Source organism: Triticum dicoccoides, chromosome 1A (genome assembly GCF_002162155.2).
Source record: "Triticum dicoccoides isolate Atlit2015 ecotype Zavitan chromosome 1A, WEW_v2.0, whole genome shotgun sequence".
In the NCBI taxonomy this organism is placed as follows: Eukaryota; Viridiplantae; Streptophyta; class Magnoliopsida; order Poales; family Poaceae; genus Triticum; species Triticum dicoccoides.
This window is the reverse complement of record NC_041380.1, coordinates 568,588,989-568,613,906: the sequence shown is the minus strand read 5'-3', so window position 1 is coordinate 568,613,906 and position 24,918 is coordinate 568,588,989. Positions and strand designations below refer to the sequence as shown.

Here is a 24,918-nt window from a genome sequence, read left to right as displayed (position 1 = left end):
ACATCCCTCCTTCCCCTCCGCCGTCGAGGGACAGCGCCAGGCAGGCGGTATGGGACGTCTTTGTCTTCCGTTGTCTCCTCGAGAGGTATCCGTCTATCGAGGTGTCGGTAGACGGATAAGGGCAGATGGCATAGACAGCTTCAGCAACAAGTTTATGCACTCCGGTGGAACACAAGATCTTTGATCGGAATATGTCGTCGCGTGCTATGTCGTGTCCTTGCTGGGGGTGGTGGATTGAAGTTTGGATTTGGGGATGAGAATCCGTAGTTCAACCTTGTGGTGGACTCACCATCATCGGCGCACGTGCAGTGATTCCTTCTTGAAGGCGTAGCCTAGGAGTTGTGTATTTTTGTTTATATTGTGTCTTGTATCATAGGGATTAGTAGTTATCTGGGGAAGGTACTGTCGCGAGGTATACGGCCTCAGGGTTTGTTTTCCAATTTATTTCAAGGTCGACAGTATTCGGCTGCTGGATTATGCACTTTTAATAATATATGACTGCATGCATCGTCCTGATGTAGAGGTGCGGGGTTATCCTTATTTTTTTAAAAAAATCACACCATTGCTCAGCTATTAAAATATGAAACAAAAATAACTGAATCAAGGCCTAGTCGCTCCATACTAAAATCTGAAATAAAAACAACTAAATCAAGGCCTAGCACTATGTTGCATTGATAAGTGTGACATTGTTGTGGTGCAAATATGATTGGAAAGCAAGTGGAATGCCTGCAACAAATAGCATGAAATTTGGTGATAAAGAACAGCCCATCCGCATTAAAACAAATAACTCTTACCATGAAACAAATCCATCCATTATTGGAACTCAGCTCTTTCAAGCAGCAAAATCAACAATCTCAACTTCTCATCTAGTAAGCTTGCAAGTGCAATGCACGACAACCTTAGGTAAAAAAAATCCTCATTTCTTCTAGAATTTTTTAACTGTTCACTATAGTTACAAGGCACGCAATCTCTTATAGTTATATTTGACTCGCTCACATGTCGATAGAGCACACAATGAAGGTATGTTTACATATTTCCTAAAATGCTACTATGAATATCTTTATAAAAAATCTTGTAAGTTATATATAATTCACTACCATCTGCATCTGCATCCTAGTGCTAGAAGCAATCAAAGCACTTTTGCACACCAACCTTCATGACGACCTTCCTTACTTTACCAGCTGCTCGCCGTTTGTGCCACCGCCATCGACCTCCACAAAAAAAATGTCACCTCCATTGGTGGTGGCTTAACCTTAGGCACACCACACCGGCTGTGAAAGACATGATTGTGACCATGGGTTTTGCGGCACTGATGTGCATCCTGCATCACCACAAAGTGATGAAATGATCAGTACGTGCTACCAGATAGCTCAAAAACGTCGCTTAAGGACATCAGTAGATCAGTGATCGGTTGAAGCCTGAGTTGGACGTAAATAAAATTAAAACACATCAATATGAGAACCTCATTGTTTGGTAACAGATTATAAATGCAAATGCATTTGTTCAATTTTCTGTTGATTTTAAAGTGTGATGAACGTATCAGATTACCATTTTTACAGTCTCCTTATATACTTCTAATTTGGCTAATGACATGCTGGAAATTGCATTTTGAAAAACAAGCTGTTAACCAAGACAATAGGATGTGATATTTATGTCTTAGTCGTACATGTAAATAATGCTTACCAGTGTATATACATCTCGGGTCTGATGAGTGATGGGAAAAAAATGAAGAAGTAGTTGGGATATGTGTGAGAAGTCAACACCCAATCAGCATAGGTAGAGACAGTAAGTAGATGACAAGCTGACTTCTTTTTCCGCAGAATCTCTGATATAACCCTAATGAGGCCAACCAGTTAATTTTAACTTGTCAAATGGATGCTAAGGGCAATGCGCACACAAAGAGAAATAACAAATTGTCAGTAAAGATTTGACGAAATAATTGTAAAAGGAAGGAAGACCCATGGAAGCAAAATCTCACTTGAGTTTTGTCCTTAAAAAATAGAGTCCACACCCCAGTCAGTATGCATAACATCTACTTTAGTTGTCTGACAGTAGTAACAGTACTACGAACTTGAAAACACAATTCACCTTTGTTATCACAGGCACAATGGGATTAACATTGGCAAAATCAATTATGTGTGCCGCAAAACTTCCAGAGAACTCAACTGTGTCAGCAAATTGCAGCTGTAGAAAAAAGCTTGGAATTGCTATAATTCGAGTGGTAGTTCAATTGACATAGACTCATCAGACCAAATTGATTGTGCATGTTTAACGCATCAAGAAAATAACACTATATGATTTTTCTGCACTTTTTCTTGTTGAAGTAAAATATATCTTGGTGGAGAAACTGAAGATTAGTCCATCCAGTTTACTTTAACTTGCAAGAAACTGTAGTTGCCCTTGTGCGATGCACATATATACCTAAACCGCTGCAGGAGCTCACCCTGTGCGGCGGCCTGTATGACACGAAGCATGTGTTCACGACGGAGCAGATGTACTGGTCCAGAAATGTAGGGGTGGCAGGGTAGTGCAGGCACGTCCTGCAGCATCCGCATCGAGATGGCCTCCTTGGTGGCAGCCACAACTCCGGCCTCAAAGCAGCAGCTGGCGATGGCGTCGACGACCACCCGCAGGCGGAGCCGAGGGGTGAGGGCATGCTGAGTGCCATGACCTCGTGGATCGCGGCGAGAGAGGCCGAGTGACGGCACCGCCGGACTCTTCAGAGCTCATGACACGACATGGAGAACGCCCGCTGCGGCAGCGGTCGTGCGCGCGGAGGCGGCCATGGCGAAAGGTCAATGGGTCGGGCGCACCTAATAGATGAGCGTAGAGAGAGGCATGTTCACGGAAGAGGAGGTGTCGAGCGGTCGCCGGAGAGTGCCGCGATCGATGGACATGGAGGGGCTGGGTGGTCGTGGGAGATGGGGCGTGGATGTGCATGGGTTGTGTTTGGGGGAGAGATATCTGGAGAGACAAACCGGAAGGTCGGGGAAGGAGTTGGAGATCGTGCGAGTTGTTTCGTTTTTTTCCTGTCCTCGAACGTGCGTTGTTCCCTTGGATCCCTTTTAGCGCGGGCAGGTTGAATGAGGACGAACCATCACGACGTTCGATTGTCCTTTAATAATAGAGATTATTTTCGTCGTTCGTGAGGCCAACCGACCTCAATGACACTGAAGTCAATTTCCTGTGCCATGTTTTTTTTTTTTGCAAATGTCCTGTAACATGGTCACCTTGCCAAAATTTGTTTTCTCTGGAGGGAACTACACTGAAGCAAAACACGCAATTAACAGGCTAATAATCAATACAGATCGTCTGAGTGCTTGCACCAGATATATAAATGAGCTCGACAATGTGTATTAACATGTCTGGGTGGTGTAGTTGGTTATCACGTTAGTCTCACACACTAAAGGTCCCCAGTTCAAACCTGGGCTTAGACATACATCTCTTTTGCTTTTCTTTTGACTCTTAGATACGTTGCGCAAAAAGTTCGTTTGCAAGAGCTATCTCCTCATGGCTCACTGTCAAATTTTCTTTCATATCCCGTCAAAAAAAAAACTTTCATATGTCTTTATGTCAACGCAAATATATGGAGTAACAACAACAACTTGCCCATGTGCATAATGTGGAAAGTGAACTTATAGGACTACTCACAGTTGGCCAGCAAGGTTATTGGTTTCGTCTAAATTTACGTTATCTTTGGAGGATAAACACATTATCTTTCACTAACCAAATTCACATGTAGTATGCTCACAACTTCTCGTGAATGCTTTTAAAACCAAGTCTCAGCCACCCAAAAGCCTAACCGAAACACAACATGCATCATGTAATTATTATTTTTGTTGCATGATTATTCATTTGATGAACGCTGATTAGGCAATACTGTATGGAGACTAACTATTATTTTTGTTGCATGATTATCTCCATACAGTTAATTCAAGTATCACCTTCAATTCCTTAAAGTGCCAAGCTACCATTAACTGCGGATTTGCCCATAGTCATCTCAAAATCTGTTCCACGGGCTAGAAATAAATGAAACCAACAATATATGACCAAGTGGCGCATGCCATAAGAATACGAGCACCTAAAGTGTTCATTATTCTATTTTACGCAGGTGTGTTGAGTTGCTTTATGTAAACTTAAGTACTACCTCCGTCTTGGTGAATAAGTATAACGAAAGAGATTTGGTTTTTATGAATTCATATTAGAGCATCTCCAATAACAGCCCTTAAATAGGGCATAGCTCGACGTTATTCTGGTATGACCGTTGGGCCGGTGACGCCCCCTTTGCGGCTCGCTTCCCCATTCTCTTTGCTATCTCTGTCGACCCCATGATCTCTGTTGATAGGGCCCTATTTGACTTAGGGCGCCTCGCTTTCCGTCGGCCATTTGGGCCTGCGGAATCCGCCGCCTGGCGTGAGCTTCTTGAGTGCGTCGCTCTTCATGAGCCGCTGGTTGACGGCGTCCAAGACCGTGTTCGATGGCATTTGGAGCCGTCTGGCCAGTTCTCTACCAAATCGCTCTATGCGGCCATTGCCCCCTCCGCCGCCCCTCCCCCCCTCTCAATGGTTTGGTCCGTCCGCCTCCCTCTGAAGATCCGTATCTTCATGTGGCAGTGGATCCGGGGACGGATCCCCTCCGGTGTGGAGGTCCGCAAGCGTAATGGCCCGGGTTCTGGTCTCTGTCCCCTCTGTGCCGTCCCCGAGGACTCTAACCACATCTTCTTCGCTTGCACCTCTGCCCAGTTCCTCTGGAGCTGTTTTCGCGAGCTTGTCGGCGGAAATTGGACTCACACCAACTTCCCGACCTTTTTGCTGAACTCCAAGCGTCCCCCCCGTCCTCCCGCCACATTAGGTGGCTGGAGGTTGGGACCCTAGCCTGGACTCTTTGGACTGTTCGTAATAAGCTTGTGATTGAGCGCACTCCGCTTCGTCGTGCTACTGACGCTCTCTACAAATTCTCGGGTTTCCTGCAGCTTTGGCGGCCGCTTAGCCGTCTCCTGGAGCGCGACGCCATCTCCGCCTTCATCGCCGACCTCCGCTCGATGGCCGTCCGCCTGTCGCCGCCGCCGCCGCCCCCTCCGCCGGAGCCTGACTAGTCCCCTGCGTGGGTCTCTCGCCCGGCCTCGCCCGGTTTCCTTTTCTGTTTCTTTGGGCTTGTTGAGCTATGCCCTCAGCAGTACCTTATGACTTTGTTGTGCTACTTGGGTGTGTGTGTCTGAACCTGTTGGGGTTGTGTGTTTTGTGGCGGTGTGCTTTATCTATAAAGCGGGGCGAAAGCCTTTTTCGGTAATAGGGCATAGCAGTTTTTAGGGCACTTGGGGGGCAAAGACTGATCTAACAACTGCCCTATCATATTTTTTTGTGAAAAAAATTGGGTAGCCCAGAAAAAGGACTCCAAGTGCTGCAAATATAGAGTGTTTGTGCGGCCTCCGTAAAACCACCCCCTCCCCATCGCCGCCCGAATCACAGTTGTCGCCTTCAAATCCGCGACCGCCGCACCCCCGCCCCTGTATTATCTACTCCTCCCACCTCGCCGCCGTCCGCCAATCAACTAAACCGGCGCCGCCCCCGCATCCCTTCCCGCCGCTCTGCCGTTGCAGAAATCCAAAGATCGAAGTCGGCTTGCCGAAGGTGGCAGGGGACTTCGGGAAGGGGGCAGGGGTGCCCCTTCGTTGCATCTGGCGACTGCATTGTGTGGCTGCCAGAGTTCCCATGGCCCGGATCTGGCCGCCAAGGCCACCAACCCTGCCAAGGTGTCCACTTTGGGATGGAAGGGGGGGGTCTTCTGCCCCTTTTTGGTCGGATGTATCCGTAGACGAGGGTTGGGCTCAGATGCTTGGGCGGCGGCCCTGATGGTGGTAGCCGGGGTGCTCGTGGGCGGAGAACGCGGCTCAGGCGCTGTCCGGTCACCATGGCCGTGTGGGCGGCATGGTGGTCGGGGTGTGTCGTTCAATGGCGGTGGTGCGGTAGTCCGTACCCCAATTTGGTGACGTGACTGTTGGCCTAGGTGAAAACCCGCTCTGACTTGTCAGGCCGCCGCCTGCGGCGTTCTAGCATCGTCCCATTCTTGAAGGCGTCGTCGCCGTATCTCACTTGTCGCCGTGCTGCTCCGGGGGAAAGCCTAATCCTTGGATTGGGTGGTGGCAGCGCCTCGGTGTCGTTCCCTTCCTGAAGGCATCGCCTTGGAGCTCATTGTTCGTCATCCACGGCTTCTCCTCACCGCGGTGACTCATCCACGGTTGAGGGCCCTGACGACTTCATGGTAGTGCTTACTGTTTCATTCGGTGTTTGCTTGCAGTAGTTTCGGGTGGTGTTGTTGTTTTCAACGTCCTTGTATCTAGCCTTGGGTGTGTGTGTTGTGTTGGTGTGGGGTAGTCCTGGCCATGGGAAGCCCGGCTCGGCCCGAAAAATCCTGACCCGGCCCGGCCTGACGCTGCTCCCAGGCCGGGCTCGGGCCTAGATTTTGAGCCCGAAGGCCGGGCCGGGCCGGGCCCGGTCCCGTAGTTTTTGCAATTTGCTAAAGAGGCCCGGCCCGAGGCCCGGCGGCTTTGGGCCGGGCTCGGGCCTAAAAACCAGGCCTGATGGCCGGGCCGGGCCGGGCTCGGGCCTGTGTTTTTTGACTCGGGCTTGGCTAGGCCCGGCCTGAAGCCCGGGCCGGGCCGGCCTGAGTTTTGGCCAGGTATAGTGTGGGGTGTGTGTTTGTATTGGTTTGTTCGGTGATGGTTGCTTTATATATAAAGCGGGGAAAAACCCTTTTTCGTCAATAATCATATGCTGCTATCAGTTCAGACATTGCACTTGGCAAATGTAATCTTTTATGGGATTAGATGTGATTTTTCTGTTCCGTTATACTGATTGTAACATTAATGGGATATTGCGTGCAATGTTCTAATGCTAAGCTATTGTAAGTACTCATTGTGGTTTCAACATGATGCTTGGTATATGGAGTTCATAGCATTAATATGATGCATAAGCCTTTCCAAATTAATTCAACATATCTGAATTTTACTTTCCTCTCTTCTCTCGTGCTTAAGTTTCTCGCTCGTGTTTAGTATGATGCGCAAGAGAGTTGTCGCCCGCCGTGTTCCAACTCTGAAGGATGTGCATCTCATTTTACCTAAACCACGCTCCAAGTAGCAAATCCCGAATGGAATGATGTTTCTTTTCTTCTGGCACCGTCGATTACCAGCTTGTGTTCCAAAAAACACGATGACGGCGCAGTGCTGCTGCTGCCGGCCGTCACGACTGAGGCGGCCGGGTCGATGATGCTCTCCGGCTGGTTCTGTTCCGCGAAAGAGAAGCTGAGGCGGCTCCTGGCGGCATCGTCGGCACCGCCGGGCTGCTGCGTGACGGAGGGGACGCAGCATGTTTTGGAGGAAACTAACTATACACTGTGTTGTGTTTATACCTCTTCTCGTCGTTTCCACTGAAGGAAACACGCGACTGATAAACTACAATCAGATGAAATAGTACCTTGTAGGCTGGTGGCGCTTCGACGAAGAACAGATAACGGGGACTGATTCTGTCTTGGATAAATAAAAAATTTCCACTGCATAAACCACGATGTCTGGGTGGTGTAGTTGGTTATCACGTTAGTCTCACACACTAAAGGTCCCCAGTTCGAACCTGGGCTTAGACATGCAACTTTTTTTTGTTTACTTTTACAGATACGTTGCACAAAAAGGTCATTCGCAACTCAACTTTTTTCCTTCACATGTTTTCATTTATTATCTTACCAAAATATACTGAGCGTAACACCTTCAGACCAACATGCCCATGAGAGCACAATGTGGAAGGGAAAACGTCATCGGCCACCGATCTCGCTCGCGATCATCGGTCTTGGATTGCTTGTCCGTTATTCAGAGAGTTAACTCCCCAACGGTTAATCGTTCTCCAGTCGGTACGGTGATTCCCAAGATCAAGGCCATGGTACTGGTGGACATATTGTTGTAGCTGAGCTCCGTGCTCTGATCGCTGAAGACAAGGAGTTCATTGTTGTTTGGTTTACTTGAGCGTGCAGATGTGTTGGCAACTTATGCAAGGGATAAAACAGTAGAGGTAGAAACCAATGGTCATTTGGGAAGTGAAAGCTGGCAAAGAAATGAATAAGGGGCAGGCACGTTGCTGACTTGGTTTTCATGGTAAAATATTTCTCCCACAAGCACAAATAGCTCCGAATAACTCATAACTCAAGTTACTGCAACCACTAAAGTATCTATCTGTCTCATCCGTCATGCTCACTGCTTGTCATTCGGGGGCATGGACCTCCAGACCCCGGCCAACAGGCTACCATAGACAGAGTGGCAGATGCTCGAAACCGCGCATGGAACCGCCGTGAGAGGGCTGCCGAAGTGCTTGCCCGCGAGAACCACACCCAGCACCGAGTTCTGCATCCACAAGAAATTCAGTATGATACACACACCAAAACTTCTCTAGAGATAACTAATATTATACATAATGAAACTGCGGTGTGCAATGGGAGAAAGAGCGCAGCATCGGTTATGTGCTTCCTTGGTTGCATTGATGAAAATGTAATGGGAGATATCTGGGCAACACTTAAGTCCATTGTAAAAATCTGCTGAAAAAGCGCACAATAGAAATTACCTGCATGCCAACCTCGATCGAGATTGTTCGTGATGAAGCGATATCGATGCCAAGCACCCTTGAAAGAACATAGCCAAAGAAGAAGCCGGATCCATGCAAGAAGATGACCGACAGTACCACTTGTAGGCCAGATGCCAGGATGGCCGAAGCATTCTGTGCGATCGCATTGCCACAAAGAACAGCTACTGTTGCTACAGCAATGAACGGCATCACGGGAGAAACCGACTCAACCAAACGGCCCATGTACTGATTAAGCAGAGCACCCAAAAGAACAGGCGCTAGGACAACCTGCATTCAGATATATCAACCTTAGCCAGAACTAGGGGGACTTAAAGTTATAATACAGAAACTGTCAGCACCTGAGACGTCGACACGAACAGTCCCATAGGGTCTACTGCGACGTATTGCCCAGCCAGTTTGGATGTCAAAAGAGGAGTCATGAACTGCATTATCAGGAAAATAAAGGTTATTCGACTCTGCCAGAATATAGTAATTGATGTAAGTGAGTCATTACCGCTGCAGCAAAAGTGCTTGCTGCTGTCATCAGCACCGAAAGAGCAACATTTGCCCTGGAACACAAGGATACAAATTAGTCTACACTATATTTTGGCGCTAATGAAAAATAGATGTTTAAAATTGTTTTCTCTTCCATTTTTGTACATATACGTAGCAATGTATAAAGTTTCAGATCCACTTTCATAACAGACAGTGATCTCCACTGAAGTATTGGAGATATTTAGTACTCCCTCCGTTTACAAATATATGACGTTTAACTTTTTTCTGAATCGGATGCATATAGACATGTTTTAGTGTGTTTGTTCACTCATTTCAGTCCGTATGTAGTCCATATTGAAATATTCAAAACATCTTATATTTGTGAAGGAAGGAAGTACTATAAAAATTATTAGTCAATGAGAAAACAATTTGTTCTTGTGATGCTTCTGCATCACTAAGTATTCAGTTCAACCATATTATTAGGATGCTAGGGATTAATCAACGATAACAATATTGTGATGCACCGAATGGGTCACTTGATCATTCATTACTGGCCAGTAATTGCTTTTTAAGCTCTAAAGATATCAAAGATAAAACCAAGTACAAGCATCTGGCCATATGGAACCTGACCCTGATTCCACCTTAATGTGTAGTCCTTATAAAAAACTACATTGTAATAAATCTATTTGTAAATTTAGTCAGAAATATAAGATCGCAGAGACAAAAGTGGTTGTGTTTCATTTCGGCAAACTGCTTAATGGTCCTAGTCGGTTGGCCCACTATAGGTGGGAAAGGCTTGTTAACTGGTGTGGACTCCTATTGGGGAAAGCACTATAAGAGCGCAGAGACGAAGGCATGCTGATTTGGCAGATGAACAGACATCTGGTAGCTGAGTCGGTTACTTGTCAAGTAGCAGGCTGGTAGCAGTCCGAGTTGGAGATGAAATATTGATGAAAAGCTTGAATTGAATTTTGTTTAGCACTCCAGAAGGAAGCCAGCTCAGCCAGCAGATCAAGGAGTAAGTAGGTTATATCACACAAGCTAGAGGAGTCCTAGTAAGGTTTATGTTGGCTGGTTCTCAAGTAGAAGTAGGTTGACTCAGGCTCTATAAAAGGAACAGCGTGTAACCTCATATGTTCCCTACCCGTGCTTCACTTCTACTCCCTCCGTCCAAAAAAGCTTGTCCCTCAAATGGATGTATCTAGAGGGACAAGCTTTTTCGGACGGAGGGAGTACCCTTCAGTGCTGTCTAATCCTCAACTCTTCACACGCTACATTTCTTAAGTAACAGTGCTGTAGTCGAAGCCGACTACAACATTACTAGTAGACTTCAGCGATTCCTTACCAAAAAGGGATTAATGATTTTAGTCACACGTAACCAACTTCTGCTAGCAGACAACACTAGACAGGCCAGCTTGAAAATTTGGTTATTCAACAATCTTGAGAAGAAATAACTCTCAGGAATCCCTATATATAAAACTATATTAACAGACTCGGAACAAATTAGTTTCAGTTAGAGGCCCAGAACTTTGTTCCAGTACGATCGTGACTATATGCAGGTTTTACATTCTCTCGTCCTTACCTTGCTAAGTAGGTAACAATGTTGCTTGCTGTGCCTGCAGAGAGTAGCTCCCTTTCAGTTTAACCAGCTGACAATATATAATTAATAAAGAAAGGGAAAATGCAAGCGTACCTCCAGGGCAACAGGAAACCAAAATCAGTCCAGCAGCATAATGGGATGGCAGGTTCAATAGCTTGCTGATGAGATATCCGGACAGTGGCATCACCTGTACATAAATCACCCACTTTGGATTTTTGGTGCAAATAGAATAGTCGTAAACCGCAAACACTAAAATAACAAAACCACAGGTATAATGGAGATGACTCATGGAGGCTTTCTTTTCTTTTTCCATTCTGAGGGATCATGAAGTTTACATGCGACGCGCCATCCAGTCCAACATTTCAGATAAGAAACTTTTATGGTTCATCTAAATGGACAACATTTGAGCTGGATAAAAAAAATTGGAAATGAAAACCTTGTTGAATATCTAGGGTACGTGTTCCTTGGCCCTTGCATAAAAAATATTCCTATGAGATTTGCAATAGAAAAGACATGGAAAAGTGAAAGTATGGCTACAGGGTTTATTGCGACATCAAAAGAAACACTGAAGAAGTTGCAGAACTAACAGTGTACTGAAGTAGAAACCCAGCAGCTAACTCCTTGGGCATCAACAGCGCGGTTCTCAGGTCATCAAGCGTCAACGTCATCCCCATTCCTGCACAAAGGGACTACAACCATGTTTCAATCATAAAAATTCAGCCATCGAGACATCTCTGAACGTCTGAATTACTGCATCTCAACTGAGATGTACAGGCAAAAGAGGAGGAAGGAATAGAGAAGCAGGGGAGGGAGCAATGGACGGAGGGCACGAACCGAGCATGGTGAAGGACAAGCCGACCATCTGGGCGGTGGGGGTGACCCAGAGGAAGCTCGCCGGCCGCCACAGCGCGAGCGCGCAGGCCGACGCGACCCACAGCGGGAACCCGAGCGACAGCGCCTCCCCGACGCGCACCAGCGCGGCCCGCGCGCCGCCTCCGCCGGCGGAGGGCGCCTGAGAGAGCGCCGGCGCCGGATCTCCTGTCGCCGCATGGCACCGGCTCGATGGAATGCCGCGGAGGGGGCGGAGCGAGGGGGCCGCGCTGATGCGGAGGCGGGGAGAGGAGGGAGGGGGTCTGGTGAGGTGTATGTGTGGGGTGGCGAGGTGGAGGCGGTGGTGGGGGAGGGATGCGGCGGCGGTGGGACTGGGGGCGAGCGGTGGCCGCCGGAGGAGAGCCATGGTGGCGGTGTGGAGTGGAGTGGGGTGGTGGGGAGTAGTGTAGTCTGACCAGGACGATGACCGAATCAGCACGGTGGGAGTTGGGAAGTGGAGCCGTTGAGTTATTTTTCTCCGGTTCCACGAGGGCAGGCTACTTGCTACTCCCTCCGTTTCTCAAATATTTGTCGAACTAAAACCACGACAAATATTTTGAAATAGAGCATATAGTACTATGAAAGTAAACGATACCCGTGTGTGCTGCAGTAATTAGTTGTGGTATATTGATGAGATTATACTCTATGAAATTTGAACATGCGAACTAGAACTAAAAATACATGTGAATATACATATGAAATCAAACATGATCAAGTAGGAGGAACAGTTCATTTCCAAACAGTAGGAACATGAACATGAGTAACAATGTGTTCATTTGCAAGAATATATATGTAGGGCCAACCCACTAGTCCTCCTAATTTAGCCGGGTAACCTAATTTAACTGCTTTAGTAGCTCATGATACTCCTTTCCAAAAAGGGCGAAACGCCAGCAGATAAACAAGTCTGGGTCATGGGGCTTATATTTAAAAATCAAAGATCTTTCTCCTAACCTTATCCCCACCAGCAAAGTATCTCTTGATCAGCTAAATTAGTGATACACAAGCAATTGTCCAAACTGGGCAATTGCATCAGAAGCAACGATGACCTTCATAACAGTCCCAGAAGCAATGCGAATGTGACATCTGGGAGTTTATATAAGAGTAATGGCCCAGGGTATTTAATGACACGAAGACAATTTGTATACTTCAGCAGGATTGGACAAGCACTAACTTTCCCTCCAGGAACTTCATGACATTAAGAAAATATTATGGCAAAAGCAAATTGCAATGTGATTAAGCTACGTAATTAACATGAACAATAAAGCAAAGATACATGAGTGCAATCCCGTCAGTCAAGTCAAGTAAATTTTCTGTTCAAAACATTTCCAGTCTATATGAACAACAGCTAAAGTATATGCAAATAGACGCACAGATGCACAGGCTGCCCTGCTAGTTCTTCTAATAACAGATGACAATAGCATCAAGATTCAAGAACCAACGACACACACAAAGAGTACCTTCAGACAATCAACTAAGCACGATAAACGAGATACACATTTTAGCGTAGCCGGATACTTTCAGAACCCAACAAGCCGATAAATAACATTGTATGTTGTCAATTTAGGCTACATAGCGTTGCACGAGTCTCGTCTGAACTACAAAATCCAAAGGCTCCTTGGTCAGATCGACCGCGATCAAGCTTCAGTCTGCTCCCTCAGGCGACGGATCGTGCTCCTGACAGTGACCGCACTGGCAGTGCTGGAAATGCAGAACAACAAGATGAGCACATATGGTAGAGCAGGACAATGAGCTATTTGGAAATGTACAGTGTGTAATTGGCATCAGCACGTACTTCATGGTATAGGCACCACCGGCCTTAACCTTCCCGCAGTCCTTGCATCCCCAGATTCCGACTGCTTTCCTCTTCACGGCAAACTGTGAATCAAGAACGTGTTAAGATAAAAGAAACATTCAATCAAGCGAGGAGACTAACATGTTATCACTATTGACCTATCTATGAGTTATCGATGCTATCATCATTTCCATAGGGCTGGAAATGTGTAAAGTGACTAGAATAAAGAGCTGGTGGGCGCTGTTCCATATCTAGAGGTCTACAAGTGTTAAAAGAAGCAATAAGCATTAAACTTAACAGGGTTACAAAATCCATATGCATGTCCAATGACAATAGAAAGGACTGCAACAGCCTGCAATAACAATTCTTCATATTCTGCCAATCAGCAAGTGGGTAATATTAAACTAAATCATTTGAGAGTTATAAACGTTCATCATACAAAACAATCAAAAGCCGTTGTTCATTGTTCCCTATCTAGAAGGCCAGTGGTTAAAAGACGCAGCAGGCATTAAACTCAAACAACTCATGACAATACAAAGGGTTACAACAGCCTACAATATAAATTCTTTATGTTTTGCCAACCAGCAATTCAGCATATTAGAACCAAGTAGTTATTCTCTAAACCATCATCATGCAAAACAAGAGCACATAACCTATACAATTATGCTGCATTTTTTTACTCACAAAAAGATATGTGCTAATTTCAATCTAGCCAAATGCCAAAAACACTTGTCATACAACATAGATGCTCAGTTGAACCACCAGCAGACACTTTACCATTCTAAACACAACGCAGGTAATCAATAAAACCATCGAAAGATTTACCTTGCCACAGAACTCACAGAAGTACTTGGAGTGCTGGGAGACCTCCATCTTCTTGATCTGCTTACGAAGACTGGCACCGTACCTGGTACCTACACAACATTGAAATAACAAGGACACGTAAGTACAATAGTTACACATTCATGAGGTTGTTGAACAATGATCTGGGCAGCCGCAATGTTTTTACCATATTTGCCAACGATTCCAGCCTTCTTGGTGCGCTTCGTCTGCACATACATCAGAAACATTAAGAAATTAAAACATTTTTCCACAAGTATAGCAAAACAGCAAAATGATTTACTATCTACAGAAGCAGCATCAGAAAATAATTTATAAATTTCACATATGGAGTTGATACAGGCAACAGCAATGTATGACCAGTCATACATAAAACATCAGGATAATATTATCAGTTGTATGACAAGCACGATGTAGATCATAGCAAATTAGCAATGTATGTCATAGAATGAACACAACAGTGAGGAAATAACTAGTGCTGCCCAAGGCCTCATGCTAACCAATCGAGCTTTGGAAAAATGAAGGCTGAAGCTCAGATTTCTAGTGGTAAATCTTGGAGCAAACGGTAAGAGTTGCATCCATGCTAATAGATAACTATAACAAACCAAGGATAGCATCAAAGTTTCATACTTCCATTTTATGGCAATTAGTCCACCACTGAGCATATCATATTAGTAAAACCGGTCCCAGAAGTGGAAAATCTAACTATAGGAACACCTTAACATCCTCTTTGACCACTTCATAATACAGTATAATTGGGCAAGCCGCAAATCTTACCAAGCAACACCAGATGAAAAATAAAGCCGCCGGCAAGTTTACTCTAGATCTGACAGATGCTACGGCTTCAAGGATGATTTCTCAGCGAAGCAGACCAAAACCACGAGAAAGACTAGTAATTTCGAATCCTTATTCATAGATCCCCGTGTGCAAGCCACTCAGACAATCGCAAACCTAGATGCTTCCTACACCCCACAGGCAGGCACGAAGGCTGAAACACGGCATACGGAGGAGCACGGATCAGAGCCGCCATAGGTAACAGTGAGGGGAGAGCGTACCATCTCGCCGGCGAGGAGGAGGCGTCCGCGGCAACGGGCGGCGGCGGCAAAGAGGGCAGGGAGGCGGCGGCGCGGGCGAGAGGTCTCGGAATGGAGGCGGCGGCGCGGGCGAGAGGTCTCGGAATGGAGGCGGCGTGCTAGGTCTTATACGTGTGGGAACACGGATGGGCCTCGTTGCTGCGCCGGTGGGCTGGGCTAAGGCTTATCAATCCTACTTAGCCCATAAAGCTAGGTGTAACCACTAAAAAAAAGTGAGGTGTAGCCCAACTAGACTATGGGCCACATGAGAGTTAAGAAACACCAAAATTCAATTATTATTGTTACTAGGACATATGCCCGTGCGTTGCAACGGGAGTAATAATTGACCTGCTCATCAAAACATCTATCATGCCGCAGGGAGGCAGACGCCTCGATGAATTAAGAACCATACTATAGATACAATACTTTTGGTATGATTTCTATACCATACTTTCGATAGCACAATGCATGAATAAATTAACATGAATGATAAGTACCTGATGTCAGGTATGAGCACATGGCACATCGAACATTTTCGATAGCAATTCTTGACACAAGGATGGCAAGTTAGACACACAAGGCAATTCTCTGTCAAAAATAAATTGAAACATGAAGTTAGCATGCTTGCTAACTAAAATTATCACCCTCGGGTCACTAAATTCGCCATAAAAATGTTTGATTTGTCATTTGTTCGTACCCGACGGACATTATCAGATTCCTAATTAAAGTGCGCCAGAATAATTAATAAACAAAGTTAATTAAAAAGGGCATGCACACAAAGTTAATAAAAAAAGTATGCATTGTGTCCCCAAATATCTTGCCCCACATTGCAAGGACGGAAGAAGATCCGAAATTGCCCAAATAAATGCATGCGTGCCCCTTTCCAGCTAATTTTCATAAGCCAACACATAAATCTATTTAATTAGAGGCAATCAGCACACAGTTCCATTTTAGCCAATTCATGCGGTAAATGCGGCGTGCATGTCCTCTTTTATGCATGTGTGGCATCTGGCGACCAACACGTGTTCTGATCAGCCCCATCACTGAAACAGTGCTATTTTGTTTTACTACCTCCGTCCCGGTGTATAAGTCATTCGCGTAGTTCTAGGTCGATAATTTAACTATCTAAATATGTATTATATGTGACAAAAAATATATATTTAGAAACTACATCCGTGTGAAAATCTAGTGGTATACTTTTCATGACATATAACACATATTTAATTCCTCATTTTGATGACCTAGAACTACGCGAATGACTTATACACCCGGACGAAGGGAGTACTTATTTCCCTTAACTTATCTCCTGGACTCTTCTAGCTGCCTCAGCTCCAGCTCCATGAGGCGTTTCCCACAAGGCCACAAAGTGAGACCGTGAGATGCAGACCACCGTCCGGGGCCCTCGCCGACGCCGGCGGCAAGTAGGGACGCGTTGCGGTAGCAAGGCCCGCATCCGGCGCATCCAATCCCGGGACTAAACTGTGGCAGCTGCTCCCTTGCCTATGTTCTCCTCGGTTCGAGCTCAGAGACAATTCACACAAGGTGAGATGCGGTCTGCCGTCCGAGGCCGCCGCCGTCGCCGGCGGCAGGGCGAGAGCTATGCTGCGTAGCACCGTTTGCATCCGGCGTGCCTAAGTTGTGGCAGCTGCTATTGGAAATATGCCCTAGAGGCAATAATAAAAAGGATTATTATTATATTTCCTTGTTCATGATAATTGTCTTTTATTCATGCTATAATTGTGTTATCCGGAAATCGTAATACATGTGTGAATACTTAGACACCAACATGTCCCTAGTAAGCCTCTAGTTGACTAGCTCGTTGATCAACAGATAGTCATGGTTTCCTGACTATGGACATTGGATGTCATTGATAACGAGATCACATCATTAGGAGAATAATGTGATGGACAAGACCCAATCCTAAACATAGCACAAGATCGTATAGTTCGTTTGCTAGAGTTTTCCAATGTCAAGTATCTTTTCCTTAGACCATGAGATCGTGTAACTCCCGGATACCGTAGGAGTGCTTTGAGTGTACCAAACGTCACAACGTAACTGGGTGACTATAAAGGTATACTGCGGGTATCTCCGAAAGTGTCTGTTGGGTTGACACGGATCAAGACTGGGATTTGTCACTCCGTATGATGAAGAGGTATCACTGGGCCCACTCGGTAATGCATCATCATAATGAGCTCAAAGTGACCAAGTGTCTGGTCACGGGATCATGCATTACGGTACGAGTAAAGTGAATTACCGGTAACGAGATTGAACAAGGTATTGGGATACCGACGATCGAATCTCGGGCAAGTAACATACCGATTGACGAAGGGAATTGTATACGGGGTTGCTTGAATCCTCGACATCATGGTTCATCCGATGAGATCAACGAGGAGCATGTGGGAGCCAATATGGGTATCCAGATCCCGCTGTTGGTTATTGACCGGAGAGCAATCTCGGTCATGTCTACATGTCTCCCGAACCCGTAGGGTCTGCACACTTAAGGTTCGGTGACGCTAGGGTTGTAGGGATATGTATATGCAGTAACCCGAAAGTTGTTCGGAGTCCTGGATGAGATCCAGGACGTCACGAGGAGTTTCGTAATGGTCCGGAGGTAAAGAATTATATATAGTAAGTGCTATTTCGGCCATCGGGACAAGTTTCGGGGTCACCGATATTGTACCGGGACCACCGGAAGGGTCCCGGGGGTCCACCGGGTGGGGCCACCTATCCAGGAGGGCCCCATGGGCTAAAGTGGGAAGGGATCCAGCCCAAAGTGGGCTGGGGCGCCACTTTCCCCTAGGGCCCATGCGCCTAGGGTAGGGGAAACCCTAAAGGGGGCGCCCCCTTGCTTGGGGGGCAAGCCCCCCACCCCTTGGCCGCCGCCCCCCGTAGGAGATTGCATATCCTAGGGCCGGAGCCCCCCCCCAGGCTCCCTATATATAGTGGGGGGGAAGGAGGGCCTCTCACCCCACGCCTTTGGTGCCTCCCTCTCCCTCTCCAACACCTCCTCCTCCTCCATAGAGCTTGGCGAAGCCCTGACGGAGTACTGCAGCTCCATCACCACCACGCCGTCGTGCTGCTGCTGGAGCCATCTTCCTCAACCTCTCCTTCCCCCTTGCTGGATCAAGAAGGAGGAGACATCACGCTGACCGTACGTGTGTTGAACGCGGAGGTGCCGTCCGTTCGGCGCTAGGATCTCCGGTGATTTGGATCACGTCGAGTACGGCTTCCTCATCCCCGTTCTTTGAACGCTTCTGCGCGTGATCTACAAAGGTATGTAGATGCAATCCGATCACTCGTTGCTAGATGAACTCCTAGATGGATCTTGGTGAAACCGTAGGAAATTTTTTGTTTTCTGCAACGTTCCCCAACAGTGGCATCATGAGCTAGGTCTATGCGTAGTTCCTTTTGCACGAGTAGAACACAATTTGTTGTGGGCGTAGATGTTGTCAACTTTCTTGCCGCTACTAGTTGTGGGATGAAGCAGCCCGGACCAACCTTACACGTACGCTTACGTGAGACCGGTTCCACCGACTGACATGCACTAGTTGCATAAGGTGGCTGGCGGGTGTCTGTCTCTCCCACTTTAGTTGGAGCGGATTTGATGAAAAGGATCCTTATGAAGGGTAAATAGAAGTTGACAAATCACGTTGTGGCTTTCACGTAGGTAAGAAAACGTTCTTTCTAGAACCCTATTTCAGCCACGTAAAACTTGCAACAACAATTACAGGACGTCTAACTTGTTTTTGCAGCAAGTGCTTTGTGATATGATATGGCCAAAGTTGTGATGAATGATGAATGATATATATGTGATGTATGAGATGTTCATGCTATTGTAATAGGAATCACGACTTGCATGTCGATGAGTATGACAACCGGCAGGAGCCATAGGAGTTGTCTTTATTTTTTGTATGACCTGCATGTCATTGAGAAACGCCATATAAATTACTTTACTTTATTGCTAAACGTGTTAGCCATAGTAGTAGAAGTAATAGTTGGCGAACAACTTTATGGAGACACGATGATGGAGATCATGATGATGGAGATCATGGTGTCATGCTGGTGACAAGATGATCATGGAGCCCCAAGATGGAGATCAAAGGAGCTATGTGATATTGGCCATATCATGTCACTTTTATTATTTGATTGCATGTGATGTTTATCATGTTTCTGCATCTTGTTTACTTAGAACGACGGTAGTAAATAAGATGATCCCTCATAATAATTTCAAGAAAGTGTTCTCCCTAACTGTGCACCGTTGCGACAGTTCATTATTTCGAAGCACCACGTGATGATCGGGTGTTAGATTCCAACGATCACATACAACGGGTGTAAGATAGATTTACACATGCAAACACTTAGGTTGACTTGACGAGTCTAGCATGTACAGACATGGCCTCGGAACACAGAAGACCGAAAGGTCGAGCATGAGTCGTATAGAAGATACGATCAACATGAAGATGTTCACCGATGTTGACTAGTCCGTCTCACGTGATGATCGGACACGGCCTAGTTAACTCGGATCATGTTATACTTAGATTACTGGAGGGATGTCTATCTAAGTGGGAGTTCATTGAATAATTTGATTAGATGAACTTAATTATCATGAACTTAGTCTAAATTTTTTACAATATGTCTTATAGATCAAATGGCCAACGTAGTCCTCAACTTCAACGCGTTCCTAGAGAAAACCAAGCTGAAAGACGATGGCAGCAACTACACGGACTGGGTCCGGAACCTGAGGATCATCCTCATAGCTGCCAAGAAAGATTATGTCCTACAAGCACCGCTAGGTGACGCACCTATTCTCCCTGCAGAACAAGACGTTATGAATGCTTGGCAGGCACGTACCGATGACTACTCCCTCGTTCAGTGCGGCATGCTTTACAGCTTAGAGCCGGGGCTCCAAAAGCGTTTTGAGAGACGCGGAGTATATGAGATGTTCGAGGAGCTGAAAATGGTTTTCCAAGCTCATGCCCGGGTCGAGAGATATCAAGTCTCCGACAAGTTCTTCAGCTGTAAGATGGAGGAAAACAGTTCTGTCAGTGAGCACATACTCACTATGTCTGGGTTGCATAACCGCTTGACTCAGCTGGGAGTTAATCTCCCGGATGACGCGGTCATTGACAGAATCCTTCAGTCGCTTCCACCGAGCTACAAGAGCTTTGTGATGAACTTCAATATGCAGGGGATGGAAAAGACCATTCCTGAAGTATTTGCAATGTTGAAATCAGCAGAGGTAGAAGTCAAAAAGGAACATCAAGTGTTGATGGTGAATAAAACCACTAAGTTCAAGAAGGGCAAGGGTAAGAAAGCCTTCAAGAAGGACGGCAAGGGAGTTGCCGCGCCCGGCAAGCAAGCTGCCGGGAAGAAGCCAAGAATGGACCCAAGCCCGAGACTGAGTGCTTTTATTGCAAGGGAAGTGGTCACTGGAAGCGGAACTGCCCCAAATACTTAGCGGACAAGAAGGCCGGCATCACGAAAGGTATATGTGATATACATGTAATTGATGTGTACCTTACCATTACTCGTAGTAGCTCCTGGGTATTTGATACCGGTGCGGTTGCTCACATTTGTAACTCAAAACAGGAGCTGCGGAATAAGCGGAGACTGGCGAAGGACGAGGTGACGATGCGCGTCGGGAATGGTTTCAAGGTCAATGTGATCGTCGTCGGCACGCTACCTCTACATTTACCTTCGGGATTAGTTTTAAACCTTAATAATTGTTATTTAGTGCCAGCTTTGAGCATGAACATTGTATCAGGATCTCGTTTAATTCGAGATGGCTACTCATTTAAATCCGAGAATAATGGTTGTTCTATTTATATGAGAGATATGTTTTATGGTCATGCTCCGATGGTGAATGGTTTATTCTTAATGAATCTCGAGCGTAATGCTACACATGTTCATAGTGTGAGTACCAAAAGATGTAAGATTGATAATGATAGTCCCACATACTTATGGCACTGCCGCCTTGGTCACATAGGTGTCAAACGCATGAAGAAGCTCCATGCTGATGGACTTTTAGAGTCTCTTGATTACGAATCATTTGACACGTGCGAACCATGCCTCATGGGTAAAATGACCAAGACTCCGTTCTCAGGAACAATGGAGCGAGCAACCAACTTATTGGAAATCATACATACTGATGTGTGCGGTCCAATGAGTGTTGAGGCTCACGGTGGCTATCGTTATCTTCTCACCTTCACTAATGACTTGAGTAGATATGGGTTGTTGGAAATATGCCCTAGAGGCAATAATAAAAGTATTATTATTATATTTCCTTGTTCATGATAATTGTCTTTTATTCATGCTATAACTGTATTATCCGGAAATCGTAATACTCGTGTGAATACATAGACCACAATATGTTCCTAGTGAGCCTCTAGTTGACTAGCTCATTGTGATCAACAGATAGTCATGGTTTCCTGGCTATGGACATTGGATGTCGTTGATAACGTGATCACATCATTAGGAGAATGATGTGATGGACAAGACCCAATCCTAAGACTAGCACAAAAGATCGTGTAGTTCATTTGCTAGAGCTTTGCCAATGTCAAGTATCTCTTCCTTCGACCATGAGAGCGTGTAACTCCTGGATACCGTAGGAGTGCTTTGGGTGTATCAAACATCACAACGTAACTGGGTGACTATAAAGGTGCACTACAGGTATCTCCGAAAGTATCTATTGTTTTATGCGGATCGAGACTGGGATTTGTCACTCCGTGTAAACGGAGAGGTATCTCTGGGCCCACTCGGTAGGACATCATCATATGCGCAATGTGACCAAGGAGTTGATCACGGGATGATGTGTTACGGAACGAGTAAAGTGACTTGCCGGTAACGAGATTGAACAAGGTATTGGATACCGACGATCGAATCTCGGGCAAGTAACATACCGATAGACAAAGGGAATTGAATACGGGATTGATTAAGTCCTTGACATCGTGGTTCATCCGGTGAGATCATCGTGGAACATGTGGGAGCCATCATGGGTATCCAGATCCCGCTGTTGGTTATTGACCGGAGAACGTCTCGGTCATGTCTACATGTCTCTCGAACCCGTAGGGTCTACACACTTAAGGTTCGATGACGCTAGGGTTATAAAGGAAGTTTGTATGTGGTTACTGAATGTTGTTTGGAGTCTCGGATGAGATCCCGGACGTCACGAGGAGTTCCGGAATGGTCCGGAGGTAAAGATTTATATATGGGAAGTCCTATTTTGGCCACCGGAAAATGTTCGGGATTTTTCGGTATTGTACCGGGAAGGTTCTAGAAGGTTCCGGAGTGGGGCCCACCTGCATGGGGGGACCCACATGGACGTGGGTAGTGGGGGCAAGGCCCCACACCCCTGGTCAAGGCGCACCAAGATCCCCCCTTAGAAGGAATAAGATCATATCCCGAAGGGATAAGATCAAGATCCCTAAAAAGGGGGATAACAATCGGTGGGGAAGGAAATAATGAGATTTCTTTCCTCCCACCTTGGCCAACGCCCCAATGGACTTGGAGGGCAAGAAACCAGCCCCTCCACCCCTATATATAGTGGGGAGGCGCATGGGAGCCACACACGAAGTTCTGGCACAGCCCTACCTCTCTTCCTACTCCTCCTCTCCCATGGTGCTTGGCGAAGCCCTGCTGGATTGCCATGCTCCTCCACCACCACCACGCTGTTGTGCTGCTGTTGGATGGAGTCTTCCTCAACCTCTCCCTCTCTCCTTGCTGGATCAAGGCGTGGGAGACGTCACCGGGCTATACGTGTGTTGAACGCGGAGGTGCCGTGCGTTCGGCACTTGATCATCGATGATTTGAATCACGACGAGTACGACTCCTTCAACCCCGTTCTCTTGAACGCTTCCGTTTCGCGATCTACAAGGGTATGTAGATGCACTCTCTTTCTACTCGTTGCTGGTCTCTCCATAGATAGATCTTGGTGACACGTAGGAAAATTTTGAATTTCTGCTACGTTCCCCAACAGTGGCATCATGAGCTAGGTCTATTGCGTAGATTCTTTGCACGAGTAGAACACAAAGTAGTTGTGGGCGTTGATGTTGTTCAATATGCTTACCGTTACTAGTCCAATCTTGTTTCGACGGTATTGTGGGATGAAGCGGCCCGGACCGACCTTACACGTACTCTTACGTGAGACAGGTTCCACCGATTGACATGCACTTGGTGCATAAGGTGGCTAGCGGGTGCCAGTCTCTCCCACTTTAGTCGGAACGGATTCGATGAAAAGGGTCCTTATGAAGGGTAAATAGCAATTGGCATATCACGTTGTGGTCTTGCGTAGGTAAGAAACGTTCTTGCTAGAAACCCATAGCAGCCACGTAAAACATGCAACAACAATTAGAGGACGTCTAACTTGTTTTTGCAGGGTATGCTATGTGATGTGATATGGCCAAGAAGAATGTGATGAATGATATGTGATGTATGAGATTGATCATGTTCTTGTAATAGGATTCACGACTTGCATGTCGATGAGTATGACAACCAGCAGAAGCCATAGGAGTTGTCTTTATTTATTGTATGACCTGCGTGTCATTGAAGAACGCCATGTAAACTACTTTACTTTATTGCTAAACGCGTTAGTCATAGAAGTAGAAGTAGTCGTTGGCGTGACAACTTCATGAAGACACGATGATGGAGATCATGATGATGGAGATCATGGTGTCGTGCCGGTGACGATGATGATCATGGAGCCCCGAAGATGAAGATCAAAAGGAGCAAAATGATATTGGCCATATCATGTCACTATTTGATTGCATGTGATGTTTATCATGTTTATGCATCTTGTTTGCTTAGGACGATGGTAGTAAATAAGATGATCCCTTACAAAATTTCAAAAAGTGTTCTCCCCTAACTGTGCACCGTTGCTACAGTTCGTCGCTTCTAAGCACCACGTGATGATCGGGTGTGATGGATTCTTACGTTCACATACAACGGGTGTAAGACAGTTTTACACAGCGAAAACACTTAGGGTTAACTTGACGAGCCTAGCATGTGCAGACATGGCCTCGGAACACGGAGACCGAAAGGTCGAGCATGAGTCGTATGGTAGATACGATCAACATGAAGATGTTCACCGATGATGACTAGTCCGTCTCACGTGATGATCGGACACCGCCTAGTTGACTCGGATCATGTGATCACTTAGATGACCAGAGGGATGTCTATCTAAGTGGGAGTTCATAAGATGAACTTAATTATCCCGAACATAGTCAAAAGACCTTTTGCAAATTATGTCGTAAGCTCGCGCTTTAGTTCCACTGTTTAGATATGTTCCTAGAGAAAATATAGTTGAAAGTTGATAGTAGCGATTATGCGATCAGTAGAAAGCTTATGTCCTTAATGCACCGCTTAGTGTGCTGAACCCCAACGTCGTTTGTCGATGTTGCGAACATCGGACATACACGTTTTGATAACTACGTGATAGTTCAATTAAATGGTTTAAGTAGAGGCACCAAAGACGTTTTCGAAACATCGCGGAACATATGAGATGTTTCGAGGGCTGAAATTGGGATTTCAGGCTCGTGCCCACGTCAAGAGGTATAAGACCTCCGACGATTTTCTTAGCCTGCAAACTAAGGGAGAAAAGCTCAATCGTTGAGCTTGTGCTCAGATTGTCTGAGCACAACAATCACTTGA

At 46.0% G+C, this 24,918-nt stretch overlaps 2 protein-coding genes and 2 non-coding genes across 6 annotated transcripts; 2 read left to right on the top strand and 2 right to left on the bottom strand.

The window, feature by feature from the left end:
- The first annotated feature begins 3,363 nt into the window (after positions 1-3,363).
- TRNAV-CAC lies at positions 3,364-3,437 on the top strand. The gene has a single exon. It is a non-coding gene; the product is annotated as a tRNA-Val (tRNA).
- A 4,127-nt stretch (positions 3,438-7,564) lies between these two features.
- TRNAV-CAC lies at positions 7,565-7,638 on the top strand. Its single transcript has one exon. It is a non-coding gene; the product is annotated as a tRNA-Val (tRNA).
- Positions 7,639-8,083: 445 nt separating this feature from the next.
- LOC119291255 (probable sodium/metabolite cotransporter BASS1, chloroplastic) lies at positions 8,084-11,983 on the bottom strand. 2 transcript variants are annotated; one of them, XM_037569985.1, is made up of 8 exons: positions 11,533-11,983; positions 11,286-11,374; positions 10,792-10,885; positions 10,681-10,714; positions 9,118-9,172; positions 8,963-9,046; positions 8,604-8,891; positions 8,084-8,386 (listed from the first exon to the last, which is right to left on the bottom strand). In XM_037569985.1, the coding sequence occupies exons 1-8, from the start codon at positions 11,933-11,935 to the stop codon at positions 8,237-8,239; spliced, it is 1,197 nt and encodes a 398-aa protein (XP_037425882.1). In that variant the 5' UTR covers positions 11,936-11,983; the 3' UTR covers positions 8,084-8,236. The 2 variants fall into 2 exon arrangements, with proteins under 2 accessions (XP_037425882.1, XP_037425890.1); XM_037569993.1 differs by having other exon boundaries at positions 11,286-11,387; positions 11,533-11,873.
- An 877-nt stretch (positions 11,984-12,860) lies between these two features.
- On the bottom strand, positions 12,861-15,383 carry LOC119291266 (60S ribosomal protein L37a-1). Of its 2 annotated transcripts, XM_037570002.1 has the most exons (5): positions 15,256-15,383; positions 14,370-14,409; positions 14,186-14,274; positions 13,361-13,443; positions 12,861-13,266 (listed from the first exon to the last, which is right to left on the bottom strand). In XM_037570002.1, the coding sequence occupies exons 1-5, from the start codon at positions 15,256-15,258 to the stop codon at positions 13,203-13,205; spliced, it is 279 nt and encodes a 92-aa protein (XP_037425899.1). In that variant the 5' UTR covers positions 15,259-15,383; the 3' UTR covers positions 12,861-13,202. The 2 variants fall into 2 exon arrangements, with proteins under 2 accessions (XP_037425899.1, XP_037425897.1); XM_037570000.1 differs by lacking the exon at positions 15,256-15,383 and having other exon boundaries at positions 14,370-14,436.
- Between the last annotated feature and the right edge of the window lie 9,535 nt (positions 15,384-24,918).

Excerpts from the sequence above, each read along its gene's own strand:
- LOC119291255 (XM_037569985.1), bottom strand. The coding sequence starts at position 11,935 with ATGGCTCTCCTCCGGCGGCCACCGCTCGCCCCCAGTCCCACCGCCGCC. Across the intron at positions 11,375-11,532 it reads CTTGTCCTTCACCATGCTCG|GAATGGGGATGACGTTGACG; the intron begins GTTCGTGCCCTC and ends CCCTTTGTGCAG. Across the intron at positions 8,387-8,603 it reads CGATCGAGGTTGGCATGCAG|AACTCGGTGCTGGGTGTGGT; the intron begins GTAATTTCTATT and ends TTGTGGATGCAG.
- LOC119291266 (XM_037570000.1), bottom strand. The coding sequence starts at position 14,430 with ATGTTTCTGATGTATGTGCAGACGAAGCGCACCAAGAAGGCTGGAATC. Across the intron at positions 13,444-14,185 it reads TCTGTGAGTTCTGTGGCAAG|TTTGCCGTGAAGAGGAAAGC; the intron begins GTAAATCTTTCG and ends CTTGATTCACAG. Across the intron at positions 13,267-13,360 it reads GGTGGTGCCTATACCATGAA|CACTGCCAGTGCGGTCACTG; the intron begins GTACGTGCTGAT and ends CTGCATTTCCAG.